At 49.2% G+C, this 14,997-nt stretch overlaps 1 protein-coding gene across 5 annotated transcripts in view; it reads right to left on the reverse strand.

Annotated features, from left to right (window-relative positions):
• opa1 (OPA1 mitochondrial dynamin like GTPase) overlaps window positions 1-14,997 on the reverse strand; it is a 64,988-nt gene that overhangs the window by 11,332 nt on the left and 38,659 nt on the right. For all 5 annotated transcript variants that reach the window (XM_062977550.1, XM_062977548.1, XM_062977549.1 and 2 more), the window contains 7 exons: window positions 12,981-13,133; window positions 12,135-12,243; window positions 11,864-11,943; window positions 11,062-11,202; window positions 10,647-10,763; window positions 9,451-9,544; window positions 2,519-2,629 (listed from right to left, as the gene is read on the reverse strand). In XM_062977550.1, the coding sequence (XP_062833620.1) occupies window positions 2,519-2,629; window positions 9,451-9,544; window positions 10,647-10,763; window positions 11,062-11,202; window positions 11,864-11,943; window positions 12,135-12,243; window positions 12,981-13,133 (805 nt within the window). The remainder of the gene's footprint in view (window positions 1-2,518; window positions 2,630-9,450; window positions 9,545-10,646; window positions 10,764-11,061; window positions 11,203-11,863; window positions 11,944-12,134; window positions 12,244-12,980; window positions 13,134-14,997) is intronic.

Raw genomic sequence — 14,997 nt, forward strand, 5'->3', positions numbered from 1 at the left:
TTGATGTATTGTTCGGTATAATGTAGTTTTTATTGTGTTTTTACTCTTTGAAATGTTTTCATGGTTGTATTTTGGTTACTGTTTTTGGGCTTTGTCCCATGTTAGTCGCCCTGCTGGGAGATGGTGGCGGGATAGAAAAAGAAAGTTACTTACTTACTTACTATGAGAGAACCAATTAGGAAATGACATTTATAACCCAGGGACAAAAACCGTGTTACATAGCACAATAATAAAATGGGGGGGGGGGGGGAATTGACTCCCTGAGGAAAAAAAAACACGTTTAGTTAATCACTGCTTCCCTCAAATCTTCCCAAGTCTCCTCCAGAGGAGGAAGGAAAACCAAGAACAAAGCTCCGCATCTGCTGGGACCAAGGGGGGCTTGGCGGCCGCTCAAGAACCAGAGACCGCGATGGCATCCAGGGCTCCTGCCTTGGGGTAAGAAGGAAACAGCCACAAAGCCCTTCCAGCCACAGGGTGTCAAGTGTGGACATTCCCTTAGCAACAGCGCACGGCCCTGCATCCGGCAGCAGCGGCAGCAGCAAGCCCCGACAGGCAGACAAGCCGGCCAGCCAGAGAAAGGCTTGGTTGGGCAGAAATGCTCACAGCTCAGCTCTCAACGGGAGACTCGAACATGCAAACATTGAAGGAGGGAGGCGGGGGGGGGGGGGGGGGGGGAAAGGAGGCCCGCCAGCCAACAGCCGGCTGCCGGCAGCTTCTTCCTCGGAAGGAAAGGCGGCCTGGGGCTCCCTCTGACGGGCAGAGCGGCCCAGGGCGGACACAGAGCGGCCCGTGCACAGGTCTGTCCACTGCAAAGGAAACCACGATTGTGAAGGACACAATTAGCCCTTCAAGATCAGAGAGAGAAGGCCGGAAGGAAGGGAGGAAGAGGAAGACACGCTCGCACAGAGAAAGCCCCAGAGACAGAGGGGACCCTGTGGCACCTGCCTGTCTCCATACTTTCACCTCTAGATTTGTGCAGCTCAAGGTGCTTTGTTTCCTGCTGCACGGAGAGGCTTGATGAAGCTTATGCGCCAACAGCAACCATACCTCAAGAAGCCTGTCTTGGTCACAGTGGTCCATGCCTTGGTTACATCCAGACTGGATTGTTGCAACGCACTCTACGTAGGGCTGCCCTTGAACACTGCCCAGAAACTGCAACTGGTGCAAAGGTCAGCAGCCAGGCTTCTAACTGGAGCTAATTACAGGCTCATATATAGCACTGGCTATGCTGCACGCAACTGCAATAAATGTCAAATATTCCTACAGGAAGTGACTGAATGGCCTCATGGCCTGGCCTCCTCACGGCAAAGGAAGTCAAACCCCGACTTCCAGACACAAACATCCCTCCAGGTGAAGGAGGAAATGCAACACGTGGCACCACAAAGCCTGGCAGGTGAAATGCAAGCGGGACCCAAGCCTGCCTTGTCTGTGCTGTGAGCAAAGGCAGAAAAGGGGCCGGGCTGTGGCGCAGGCTGTTGAGCAGCTGCAATAAATCACTCTGACCATGAGGTCATGAGTTCGAGGCCAGCCCGTGGTGGGGTGAGCACCCGTCAATTAAAAATAAAATATAGCCCCTGCTCGTTGCTGACCTAGCAACCCGAAAGATAGTTGCATCTATCAAGTAGGAAATAAGGTACCACTTCTAAAAAAAGTGGGGAGGCAAGTTTAACTAATTTACAACGTTGGAATGAGGAAGTGCCATCAGAGTGGATGATGAAGCAGCTGCTCCCCCCTGTGGCCAGAATCGAACATCCCCTCAGGAGAAGGTTAAATTGCCTCAGTGTCTGTCTGTCTCTGTCTCAGTTCGATGTGTTTATGGGCATTGAATGTTTGCCCTGTATGTGTATAATGTGATCCTCCCTGAGTCCCCTTCGGGGTGAGAAAGAAGGGCGGAATATAAATATGGTAAATAAATAAATAAATAAAAAAGAAAAGCCACCATGTGCAACACACCACAGCCCCACTTCCAGCTTAGAGAAGAGCACTGGAAACTCAAAGTTGCCAAAAAGATGTGTAGCCACATCTCTGACAGACACTGCCAGCCTAATACAGGTACAAGGAAGGTGCACAAAAGCGTCACAAAACTGGAAAGGTCGCCCGAAATCCCTTTTTCGGGTGAAGCGCAGGGAAGCAGCCTAAATGAGACAACGTCCACTGGATATTGCAACATAAGCCTAAAGCAAAAAGCACCCTTTAAAAACAGACCCTAAACTTCTGAGGAGTGTAATCCCATGCGCCAGCGGAGGACATTGATAAAGAGGCAGGGAAAGCGCCACAAACCGGAAAGGCCGCCAGAAGCCGGCTGAATACAGGCCGAGCCAAGGAAAGACGTCTAACGGAAATGGCTCAAGGTGCGGCTCAAGCTCTTCTTGCTTTTTAAGCAGATGTCTCAGGAAACAAGCACACTTTTTAAACCCCTGGGAAGCATCTTCAGGGCTGAGGGGGCAACGCTTTCCGTCCCCGTGGCTTTTCCCTTTGGCAGACCCCGAACGAGAGAGAGGGAACGCAAGGGACTCACTCAGGTCCTCGGCCAGCTGAACCCTCTTCCCCGTCAGCAGCTTCATCTTCTTCTCACAATCCTCCGCAAAGTCTTCCAGAACTTCCTTCACGTTCTTCTCCAGGCGACGTACTACGGAATTTAAAACAAAACTCTTAGGAAAATCCTGCAAATAATAATAATAATAAATAATAATAAAACTTTATTTATACCCCGCCACCATCTCCTCAACGGGGACTCGGGGCGGCTTACATGGGGCCATGCCCAGGACAATACAATATAGCAAAATATAAAAACAACATATCATAATACAATTACAACAATACAATGAATAATCATGTACAATAATCATGTGCAAATCCCATGATGCTGGGAGGAAGAGGCTGCAGTTTTAAATGTGTTCAATACATGTCAGTGACAGAACGCCACAAGGTTCAAGATAACAGAGTTTATTTAATTACAGAACTCAAAAATGCCCGTAAAACACAAGGGCCAGGCAATTTTAGCCTTTAGGAGCAAAAAAGGGACAAGGAAAAAACGTACAAAAGATAAACCGGATTAAACCGAAGTTTAATCCGGGTAAAAACAAACTGCTTGCTTCAGCCTGAGGGTAAACAAAACAAAAGCCGAGGAACAAGAGATACAAAAGAATGCAACTAATTGGCAGCAGATTCCTCTCTGCTGCCAACACTGTGCTTAGAGGAACTTGCGTCGCTCCCACACACACACAGCAGACAGGATTTCCAACACGAACAGATCAGCCAAGGATTGTAGCAGAAGAGTAGACCCAGTTCTGTCATGGAGCCAGATCCCAGGGCTGAATTTCCAAGCCCTGAATCTGGCTTCATAACATAAAACAACCCTGCAAGCACCTGGCGGGAGAAGATAAAGTGAGCCTGGGAACTCAGAGTTGAAAGTATAAACAATTATAATTGCTGTAGTGTGTGGGAATAGAAATCATGGTAGAAATGTGATCCCGAAGGTGGGGTTTGATGATGATATTTGCGTGTGATATTACGTTGCATCAGAAGTGATAAAATTAGATGTATGTAAACATTAGGTCATTCTCGACTTTTCCAAAGTCATGTATTCTTCAATAAAGATTGAATTTGAGAGCAGCTATCTTTGATCTGCGTTCAGACTGGTCCTTTGAAGTGAGCCTGACATTAAAGTCGAGAATCCATTTCTCACCCTCCTGCGGAATTCGCAGTGAAGTGATAATGAGTGAAGAAGGAGATCAAAGCCCAAATGGGGCAGAGAGGCCTTTGCAAGGGGCCCGGCCGAAGAGAGAAGAAACGCTGCAAGCCATAGCTTCCTCTACGGGGTACCCCAGGCCGAACGGCGTGACCCAGAGAATTCCCAGGGGAGGAAGAGGCGTCTCTGCGGCTGCAGAAACCAGTTGGGGATCTGGAGGAAGTATGCCGGAGACCGTGGCCCTGCGGTTATCCATCCTGGAAACTAATTTATCCAGGCTGTCGGAAACCGTGGGGAGATTGGTGCCATTATTGGAAGAGAATCTCCAAAAGGAGCCCAGCCGATATGGCGCCGAGAGAGAACCAAGTAAAGAAGGAGATTGGAGCCAGAGGGGCCAGCGAGCGTCAACGCAGAGTCCCGTGGCGGCAAGGGACGAGGGAGATGAGGAATACTGGCGGGAGCTGGAGTTCCGGGACAGAATGGCGCGAGAAGTGGAGCGTCAGCGAGCCCTGGGAACTCTGAGGCCGCCATCTCCAACAGAGCTCCCAACCCCCCGAATGGGCGTCGGGGTGGAAAGGCCACTGGGGCCAGGGATCGGGTCCAGTGGATTGGCAGACGAAGGCGGAGAGGAGCGGGGGATCCAGGAAGAGGAGGAGGATGTGCCGTACGACGAGGAAAGGCGAGATGAGGGGGCTACAGCAAGGCCAGTATGCGGATGGGCGGAAGAGCCGACAGCGGCGGCAGACTTTCGGGAGCCGCGCAGAATGACCACCGGAGTGGGGCGCGGCGTGTTCCAAGGAGCCGCCCGAGGAAACCTGATGCAACCCTTCCCCATGCCTCCCAGACAGCATCAACGGGCTGCAGAATGGATGCCTAGAAGGGAAGATCTCAAACTAGAATACGGAGGGGAATCAGATGAACTGAACTTTTTTCTAATTAGCATCAGAGGATACATGGAAGACAATGCACACACATTCCCCTCCGAGGCAAGCAGGGTTCGAGCCATCGGCAACACACTAAAGCGAGGAGCAGCCAGCTGGTATGTGCAGCTTCATGCCAGACGCGACCCATGCCTGAGGTCAGTGCCCCGCTTCCTCGCCGCACTGGAAAACCGGTTCAGAGACCGGCTAGAGCAATTGAGGGCTCGAGACCAGCTGAAAGGAATAAAGCAGAGGGACAAAACAGTGCCCGAGTACGCAGAGGAATTCCTTCACCTCGCGGAAAGGGTACCAGAATGGTCTGAAGTGACCAAAGTGGAATTATTTAAAGAGGGACTACGCCCCGAGATTTTCAGCTGGGCAGCGCACAGAGACGACCCCGAAACGCTCCAGGGATGGATTCAACTAGCGGGGCGCGTCGAATCCACCCTGGCCCAAGTAAAGCGCTTCAGGAGCGGCAGCGGCCAGCAAAGACCGGTGGCGAGGGGTCGAGGAGGAAGATGAAGCAGGGGAAATAGACCCACAGCTATTGCCACCTGAATACAGAGACTTTGTGGATGTTTTCAATCAGAAAGAGGCCAGTAAATTGCCTCCCAAAAGGAATATAGAAGTAGAAATTGAAATAACCCCAGGAGCAAACTTACCCAAACCAAAAGTGTATCCCATGTCTGTGCAGGAGAAGGAGGAATTGAGGAAATACATTGATAAAAACCTGGCGCGAGGCTTCATTAAGCCATCCAATTCTCCTCTCGGGGCCCCAGTGTTATTTAGGAGAAAGAAAGACAACTCCCTAAGATTGTGCATTGATTATCGAAATTTAAACGCAATTACTAAGGACAATAAATACCCTATGCCCTTAGTCAAGGATTTAATTACCGTATTGAAGAAAGGGAGCATATTTACTAAACTGGATTTAATTGAAGCGTATCATAAATTAAGGATCAAACCGGAGGATACTTGGAAAACTGCATTTTCCTGCGCATTCGGCCATTTTGAATACGAAATTTTGCCTTTCGGGTTAAAAAACGGAGGCGGCTGCTTTATGCAGCTTATAAATGAAATACTACACCCGTTATTGTACAGAGGGGTATTCATATTTCTTGATGATATCTTGATTGTAACTGAAGATAAGGAAAAGCACGTAAAATTGGTCCGGGAAGTTTTGCAGAGACTAAGAGAAGCAAAGCTGTACGCAAAACTGTCCAAATGTGAATTCAATAAAACTCAAATTGACTTTCTGGGGTATCGGATATCTCCAGAAGGGTTAGCTATGGATCCAGCTAAAGTAGCAGATGTGAAAGAATGGGGAGTGCCTCAAACAAGGAGGCAATTACAATCATTTCTGGGGTTTGCAAATTTTTACAGACCCTTCATAAAAGGTTTCGCGCAAATAACTGCACCCCTTACAGAACTTTTAAAAACAAAAGGGAAAGGGGAGACAGCAAAAGTGAAAGCTCCTGGCGCCAAACTGAGTTGGACGCCAGAATGCCAAAAGGCATTCGAAACCTTAAAAGAATGCTTCACTGAAGGACCCATCCTAAAACACCCCGATATCAGGAGCCCTTTCATAATCCATTGCGATGCCTCAGACTGTGCGTATGGGGCAGTACTATTGCAAAAAGATCAAAATGGGAACTTAAAACCCTGTGGATATTTGTCACGGAAGTTCAGCGAAACTGAAAAAAGTTGGCCAATATGGGAAAAAGAGGCATTAGCCATATTAAAAGCCTTAGAATGCTGGCGACACTTCCTCGAAGGAAGCGGAATCCCATTTGAAATTTGGTCTGACCATAAGAACCTACAGTATTTAAAGTCTCCTAGAAAATTGTCCCCCAAACAAATTAGATGGGCGCAATACTTCAGCAGATTCGATTTCCAATTAAAGTTTTTTCAAGGGAAGCAGAACGTCTTGGCAGATGCTCTTTCACGCATGCCTCAACACGAAGGCATAACCACAGCAAAAGAGGGGACAATATTCTCTGACAAACAATGGGGCTTAGCTGTCAGGACAAGAGCACAAACCCAAAAGGAGGACACGGCTTTTGTTGAACTCGGCGGGGAAGAAAACTGGGGAAATGAACTGAAACAGTCTTATGAAGGAGATCAATGGATCGCGTCCAACGCAGAAAAGGGGGAACAGAAGGGGGGATTTTGGTTTGTAAACAAGAAACTGTATATCCCAGCAATATTAAGGATTAAGATTCTGCATCGTTTTCACAACAACCAGAGCGCTGGTCATACAGGAATTACAAAAACAACAAAGGCAATAGTAAAACATTGTTGGTGGCCAGGAATGAGGAAGGACATAAAGAATCATGTTGTTCAATGTGATGATTGTGCCAGAAATAAATCGGGAGGAGGGAAGCCTATGGGATTGTTACAAACAGTAGCGGAACCTACCAGACCTTGGGAATGTGTAGCTATGGACTTTGTGGGAGAACTGCCGGTTAGCAAAGGACATCGTTATATTTGGACAGTATTAGACCTGTTTTCTAAACAGGCCCACTTTATAGCGCTGACGAAACTACCATCGGCTGAGAAACTAGCTGAATTGTACATAAATCATATTTACAAACTACATGGATGTCCCAGTAGAGTAGTCAGTGACAGAGGAGTACAGTTCACAGCAAAATTTTGGGAAAAATTCTTGGAAATGCTAGGAGCAGAAAGGAGTCTAAGTTCTGCTTTTCACCCCATGACAAACGGGGCGGTAGAACGTACTCAGCAAACGCTTGGGCAGTTCCTTCGAATGTACTCTAACATGAGACAAAATGACTGGTCTAGGTGGTTGGCTTTTGCGGAACTAGCCTTTAATTCAACTATACATTCAGCAACAAATAAAACCCCCTTTGAAGTAGTTTACGGGTATGAAATACAGCCTTTACCCCAGTTGCCAAGGTGGACAGAAAATGAGGAAACAGAGGCAGGGAAGTGGAAAACGCAAATGCTAGAATGTTGGAGTCAAGTGACTGCATCCTTAAAGGAAGCACACAAAAAGTATAAAGCGTTCGCAGACAGAAAGAGGGTGGAAGGCGATAAATTAAATAAAGGAGATCTAGTGTGGTTAAGTACCCAAAACATCAAATTGGGGCTACCTTCAAGAAAACTGGGCCCCAAATATATTGGACCATTCAGAATACAGGGTGTTATCAATGAAGTGACTTTCCAGTTGGCATTGCCAAAAAGTTTAGGGAAAATACACCCAGTATTCCATCGCAGCTTACTGAAAAAGTATATGGGGACTTTGGACAAAATGGACACATAGAGTTATTGTTTGATTTGTTTCAGAACTATGATGAAAGAAGAACCGAAGAGGAGGACGAAGAAAACGAGGGCGCCATGTCATGGAGCCAGATCCCAGGGCTGAATTTCCAAGCCCTGAATCTGGCTTCATAACATAAAACAACCCTGCAAGCACCTGGCGGGAGAAGATAAAGTGAGCCTGGGAACTCAGAGTTGAAAGTATAAACAATTATAATTGCTGTAGTGTGTGGGAATAGAAATCATGGTAGAAATGTGATCCCGAAGGTGGGGTTTGATGATGATATTTGCGTGTGATATTACGTTGCATCAGAAGTGATAAAATTAGATGTATGTAAACATTAGGTCATTCTCGACTTTTCCAAAGTCATGTATTCTTCAATAAAGATTGAATTTGAGAGCAGCTATCTTTGATCTGCGTTCAGACTGGTCCTTTGAAGTGAGCCTGACACAGTTCCTTTCCGTGGTTCAAAGCCAGAAGTAGACGTTTGTAGTTTCCAAGTCCAGAAGGGGGAAGGCAAGCCGTGGTCAGTTCAATCCGAGTTTTCAAAGCAGGAGATGGCGTCCGTCAAGAAGACGACGGAAGGTCAAGGTCTCAGCACAGGAAAACACACCAGTCTTCAGGAAAGCGTCCCACACAGATCCCAAGCGTTTGTCCAGATTACCTTGCCCAACGCAATTTGCAATTGCTCCCAAGCCCCATTTTATGCCAGTTACAAATCCTCATCACTGTCAGCTGTCCTCCTTAACCCGGGCGTTTCCTCATCACTTTCCTCATCAGAGCTGGAACACCTCTGACTACGCCCCACAGCATCTCCAGCTGTGGATCCCGTCCCATCCCTCCAGCTAAGCCATGGGTCTAATCCTGAAAGTCCCCATTCATCTTCTATCCCATCATGACCAGTGGCACCCAATTCCTCCCTTACCCGAGTCCAATCCATCTCATCCTCCTCCGAGCTAACCAGCCCCTCCTCCATTCTCTCCGTAAACCCCTCAAAAGACTCTTCGTCAGATGGTGCTGCAAAAATGTCTCGCAGTCTTTTTCTTTCTCGCTCCTCGAGAGTATCTGACTCTCGAGGAGTCTTACGCCCACGTCTGTCAGTAACAGAGCCATGAGGCTCAATCATAACAATACATTTGCATTCATTTTTAAGGATTTTAACTGTTTGCTTCTTAATATCATTCATATTTACTTATATTTTAATGTTTGTATATTTTAGTGTGTGCATGTATGTGTATAAATATATATAGCATCTCAATTGGGCTTACTGTAGGCCGCTTTGGGTCTCTTTTGTAGAGAGAAGGCGGGGTATAAATAAAACATCATACACATTAACATAATAATAACAAATGTACTGTTGAAGGCTTTCACAGCCAGAATCACTAGGGTGTCATGTGGCTTCTGGGCTGTATGGCTGTGTTCTAGCAGCATTTTCTCCTGATGTTTTGCCCGTGAACCACACAACACCCCAACAACAACAGCACCTAAATGGCCCTTCAGGAAGGAGAGGCCTGCAGCACAGCATTGAGGCTCAGGGCCCCCAAACCCCATCCGCTTACCTTCTGTGTTGGTCAGCTGTTGCCTCAAGGTGTTGGCGGTGATGGCCAGCATGCGCTGGATGCGCCAGAAGAGAACCACATCATTGCACTCCAGCTGAAACCAGTCAAGGAAAGGGAGTCAGGAACAAAGAGGCAGCAAAGTCCCCCTTTGAAACGCGCTTCTTGAGAAGCTCTAAAGCAAAAGGCCCCTCTGGAGAATCTCTCAGGCCTCAAAGCAGCAATGCAGTGCTCCAGCAAGACAACCAGGATAAAGCACAACGTTTTGTCAGGGCCCCCAAATCTTGAGACGCATTGGCTGCCAAGTAGGAGAGAGGATGCCTGCCCTAAGGAATACAAGCGCCTTCCATCCTCTATGGCAGCAATGGGGCCCAAGTCCACCCCAAGAGGCCCCTGGGCGGAGGGTCCTGGCCCCACTGCCTGCCCAAGCACACACCTGTACACAGCGGGGTGAGGAGAGGGTGGAATGACATTTTGTCTGGTCTGGCTCAGGGCCGATTAAGGTCTGGCAAGACTGAAGAGGCCATCCTAAAAAATTTGGAACCTGGAAAGCTGCATTATGGAGGAGGGGAAGGATCTCATTGACTTTGGAATGAGAAAACTGCCAAACTGACATATCTGACCTGGGAAATTTTGGTGTAAACAACACAGCTTTACATAGTCAGAGACACTGACTCTCTGAGTTAAGGAAGCCAGAAACAAGGCCCCTTACGTTAAGGAAGAAAAACAACATCTGTTTTGGAGTGGATGGCGCTTCAGCAAGTCTGAGCTGAATGACAAGTTGTCAAAACAATCCAGAACAACAGCAAGAAGTGTGTCAGAGTGCAGAGGAATGCAGGACGCTCAACACCCGCCACTGCCGCCTCCTCCTGATGAATGAATGAAAGAGGGCGGTGAGCATGGATGGCGGAATGAGCAGACTGTGAGTGGATGTGAGAGGAAATGTGATGCTTCCCCTTTGTGTCTGCATAATCTATACAGTGATTATAAACCCAGTGCTGGGCCTGTATGCCTGCTCCGTTCTCTGAAAGTGCCTGATGAGCTCCGTCCCACTGAAAATGGATTAAAGAACATTTTAAAGGCTCAAAAAGCATTCATGACATGGGCAGAGGCACTGGGAACATTCCCTTTTCCTGCTGGACTGATTCCTGAAGGGGGGGGCCTGCTCCTCCCAATCCCCCCCCCCCACCCCCATTCACCTCGGAGTCCACAAAGTGCCGCTGGTAGTAATAGAAGCCCCTCCGGCAGAGATTGCAGTGCCCCAAGGCCTTCTTCAGGAAGTGCCGCCTGTACACCTGGTGCCAGGTGTCTTTAATCTGGGAGGCAGAAAGAGAAAGAGAGGCAGAGATAGAACACATATGGTTATGGCTGGCCCGCATTCATGAGGCTCACAAAGGCCCTGCCTTCCTAAGAGGGCAGAAAACATCTCAGAGGAGAAGTCCATCTGTCCTGGGAGTTGAATTCCAAAAGACCTGGAGGAGGGCCGAAGTTGGCCCGTGCCTGCTCTAGAGGACGGCCTCTCCATTCCCCAGCCCACCTCTCTCCTGCATGCAAGCGAAGAAGCAAGCAAGCGAGGCAGAGGCCGCCCGTCTCCCGCCAGAGGCCCGTCCTTACCAAGCAGGGGTCAACGGCAACCCCTCGGGCCTCCAGGTTCTTCCGGACGGTGGTCACCTCGTCGTTGGCCAGGTAGGCCGGGTGCTCATCGTTGCACCTCATCATCTTCTCCAGCTCGTTCTTCGTCTCATTGCGGATGCTCTGGAATGAAAGAGGGGCACTCTCTGGTTTGTTTGCCCCCAACGCCATTGTCCCGCCCCGTGGCCTCCCTTCTCAGGTGGCCGCTAAAGAAGGCTGCGGAGGGCACAGACTGGAGCGGGAATCAGAAAAGCATTGATTCTAAATACACGGAGGCAGAAGAGACCATTGGCCCCATCCTGCCACACTTTACACCTTCCTGACCTCTGAAATGTGTCTCCATCACTTCCTACTGTGGCAAGGCACTTTCTGCTGGCCCTCACGGTCCCTTTCTATGATTCAATGTTGTCTTTCACACACACACACACACACACACACACACACACACACCTATCTGTCCTCCGTCCCCCACAATCAGGGAAAGTCCCAAAGCAAAACAGCTCCCCTCGAAAGGTCTCCAAGCCCCACCCAGGTCCCATGAAGCCCCACAACGTCCTACAAGCCCTTGATGTGAGACTGACCGGGAAGGACTGGCCGGCCTCCCCTTCCCCTCATGTCCATCCAGGGTGAAGTTTGGCCTTTCCCGCTGAACTCTGGGCCAAGAACCAGGCAGGCCAAACCACAACGCAGTCGGATGGGGGGTTGCAGCGGGAGCATCCATGGGAGGTGGGCCGAGGAGCCCCTCCCACCCGATTCCCACAAAGCGGCCCCGGACCCCTCTCACCTGCTCCTTGGAGCGCCCCACCCAGTAGAGCCACCTCTTCTTCCAGTCCGGGCCCACCATGTCCTCAATGACGGATTCCGCTGGAGGGGCAGAGAGGAGCAAATGAGGAAAGCCCTGGGTGGGGGGGAACCACCGGGGTGGCCAATTCAGGGCAGCAGCTGGGTCTGGGTCTGGGTCTCTCCCTCTTCCCTCCCAGACAGGGAGGAGACCACAATACAAGTGTTCGTGTGGACAGAACGGCCGGGGCCACTGCTGGGCAGGGGGCACTCACTGTCCTTCAGGCGACTCCGCAGCGTCTCCTCCATGAACTGGATGGCCGCGTCCCACTGCTGCTTGTCCGAAATGGAGCGGTCCTCCAGGGCGTTGTGCTGGATCACCCTCTGGCAAAGCAGAGCGCAAGCGTCAGGGGCGCCACAGCCCCCAAAGGGCCCCCACGTTCACCAAAGGGGGTGGTTTTCGTATTAAGGACCGGCTTAGTCCCAGTCGTAAAGAGCACTGCAATTTCTAAAGAGTATTTCATCTTTTTAAATAAGTTCTGTTTTAAAAATTTTAGGGAGATAGGGTGGCCCAAAAATAAAGCATTATTATCATTATAATTATAATTATTATTACAGTAGAGTCTCACTTATCCAAGCCTCGCTTATCCAAGTCTCTGGATTATCCAAGCCATTTTTGTAGTCAATGTTTTCAATATATTGTGATATTTTGGTGCTAAATTCCTAAATACAGTAATTACAACATAACATTACTGCGTATTGAACTACTTTTTCTGTCAAATTAGTTGTATAACATGATGTTTTGGTGCTTAATTTGTAAAATCATAACCTAATTTGATGCTTAATAGGCTTTTCCTTAATCCCTCCTTATTACCCAAGATATTCCCTTATCCAAGGTTCTGCTGGCCTGCTTAGCTTGGATAAGTGAGACTCTACTGTATTATTATTTATTGTGTTTCAGCATTTTTTCTCTGCAGTTCGAGGTTCACTCGGGCAGCAGCAGCAGCAACCTGGACACCCAGAGAGGAACCATGGGGATAAGGGCCCCCTCCGCCCTCCCTCCCTCCCTCCTTCCTGGGATGCCTGGGCTGCCCGTCAAGAGAAGCAGTTCTGACACTGACCAGGCTGTCCTCTGCGCCCTCGTTCCACTTGTGCCGCTTGATGCTCTCCTCCTTGACCGCCTGCTTGAGCTTGTCGAAGATGTCGTCGTGCTCCTTGCTCTTCTCCTCCGTCATGAAGCGGGAAAACTCCTCCTGCAGCGTCCCCCAGGCCACCTGCGCCCGGGACGACAAGGACCGCCCTTCAGGAACAGTGGCCCACCCAATGGACCACACACGTTTAGTTTAATCGGGTGGCCTCTCATGGCCAGGGAATGGTCCTGGACCTTCTAACTGGCCAAGTCAGAAGGTTTCCAGAACATGAACCAACAGTCCTGCCATCGTTGGGAGAGCTAAAGGTGGGCATCAGGGGCGCCACAGAGCTCCCAAGGTGGGATTCTTCTCAACGTGCCCTCCTGTGAGGGAGCACGTAAAATCCCAAGAGTGAAAAGGCGTGTCCGCCCAAAGATGTCCTCCAGGTTGCGGCTCATTTTCGAGCCCTAACCTTGGAAGGGACTTGCACGGAGAGCTTAAAGTAGCACAGATATGTCACTGAGGGGATTCCTGATATCCAAGTGGCCAAAATGCAGTTCTTGTGATGACCCATGGGCCTTGTAGTCCTGCTCAGGACATTGTAATTCCTGATGAAGATGAAAACTTGGGTTTTTTACCTTCCCAGTCTGAACTGGATTCCTCTCAGCCAGATCTTTCCCAGGCAGATCTGGGAACCTTGCACCTGCAAGAAAGTTGTCTCCCAGAAGTATGTCAAACAAGCCCAGAGCCTACTTCTCCCGTATTCTTGCGCCGGGAGTTTTGTAAACAACAGAGAAGTTTGGATTCAGCTTCGCGCAGGAGTGCGAGGATTGCAGCTAAGAATGTGGCCAATTAAGACTGCTTCTCGTGAGAATCTTTGGGGAGTCTCACATCTGGTCTCAGAGTTAGCTTTCGGTTCTGATTCCCAGAGAACTGCTTCGGCGGGAAAGCTAGACTCTATTTAGGTGTTTTACCCGCGTAGTAACTTCGCGGAGTCAATTCGTCAGCCTACGGAGCGAGTTGTGTCTGGACAGCGCGCTCCGGTTCAAGCCTCGCTCCTGCTCAAGCCTTGCCTTGCTATCCAGCCTTCGCCTTGCTTCCCAGCCTTTGTTTATCTACGGACTTTGCCTTGTTTCCCAGGATCAATCCTTGCCTTGTTCCACGGATTTATCAAGTTATTCCACGGACCTTGTTCTTGTTCTTAGTTACCTTGTTCCACGTTCAAGCCTTGTTTCAAGTATCAAGTTATTTCCTAGCCTCGCTCAAGTTTCATGGACTAAAGGACCTTGTCATCTCCCCTCACTTTGCTTGGCAAAGTGAGTGTTTCGGTTATTGGATTACAACTTTGGACCTTAATAATTCTTATTGGACATTGCTTTTTTGGACTAATTCTGACCGTTCCTGAAAGGTCTAATTCTGGACTATTTTCTACACTTATTTTTATTAACTTTATATATTCCTACAATAAAGTTATTAGATAGATTCTGGCCTCTGTGTATGGTTATTGGTGCTCTGCAGCCTGGGTCGTGACAGTTTGACTCCGCCACCCTAAGCACCAATTAACCTCGGCCAGAATGTCTACCGGAGTCGTACCTGGGCCGAGCGGCCAGCCGATTACCTACACCATCGACAAGGAAGAGGTGGACCGAATCCGTGATAAGCTCAATGCACAGGATGGAGAAATAAGGGGTTTGAAGGAACGCGGAGTTCGTCTTCCGGCCATGGCGTTGCCAACCAAGTTTACTGGAGAAGCTTCTAAGGTTCATGTCTTCCGTCGCCAATGTCAAGCTTATCTGGAGGCCCGTGCTGCCGAGTTTCCCCAAGAAGACATCAAAGTGGCATGGGTTTACAGTCTTCTAGACGGGCCAGCGGCCAGCTGGGCGACGGCACTGTTCGACCAAGCCTCTCCACACCTAAGATCAGCGCAACACTTCTTGGACCACCTCAAGGAGACTTGGGGAATCGAGGACAATTTGGAGGCAGCCGGTCACAAACTCCGTCGCCTTTT

The sequence above is a fragment of the Anolis carolinensis genome, chromosome 3 (assembly GCF_035594765.1).
Source record: "Anolis carolinensis isolate JA03-04 chromosome 3, rAnoCar3.1.pri, whole genome shotgun sequence".
Lineage (NCBI taxonomy): Eukaryota > Metazoa > Chordata > Lepidosauria > Squamata > Dactyloidae > Anolis > Anolis carolinensis.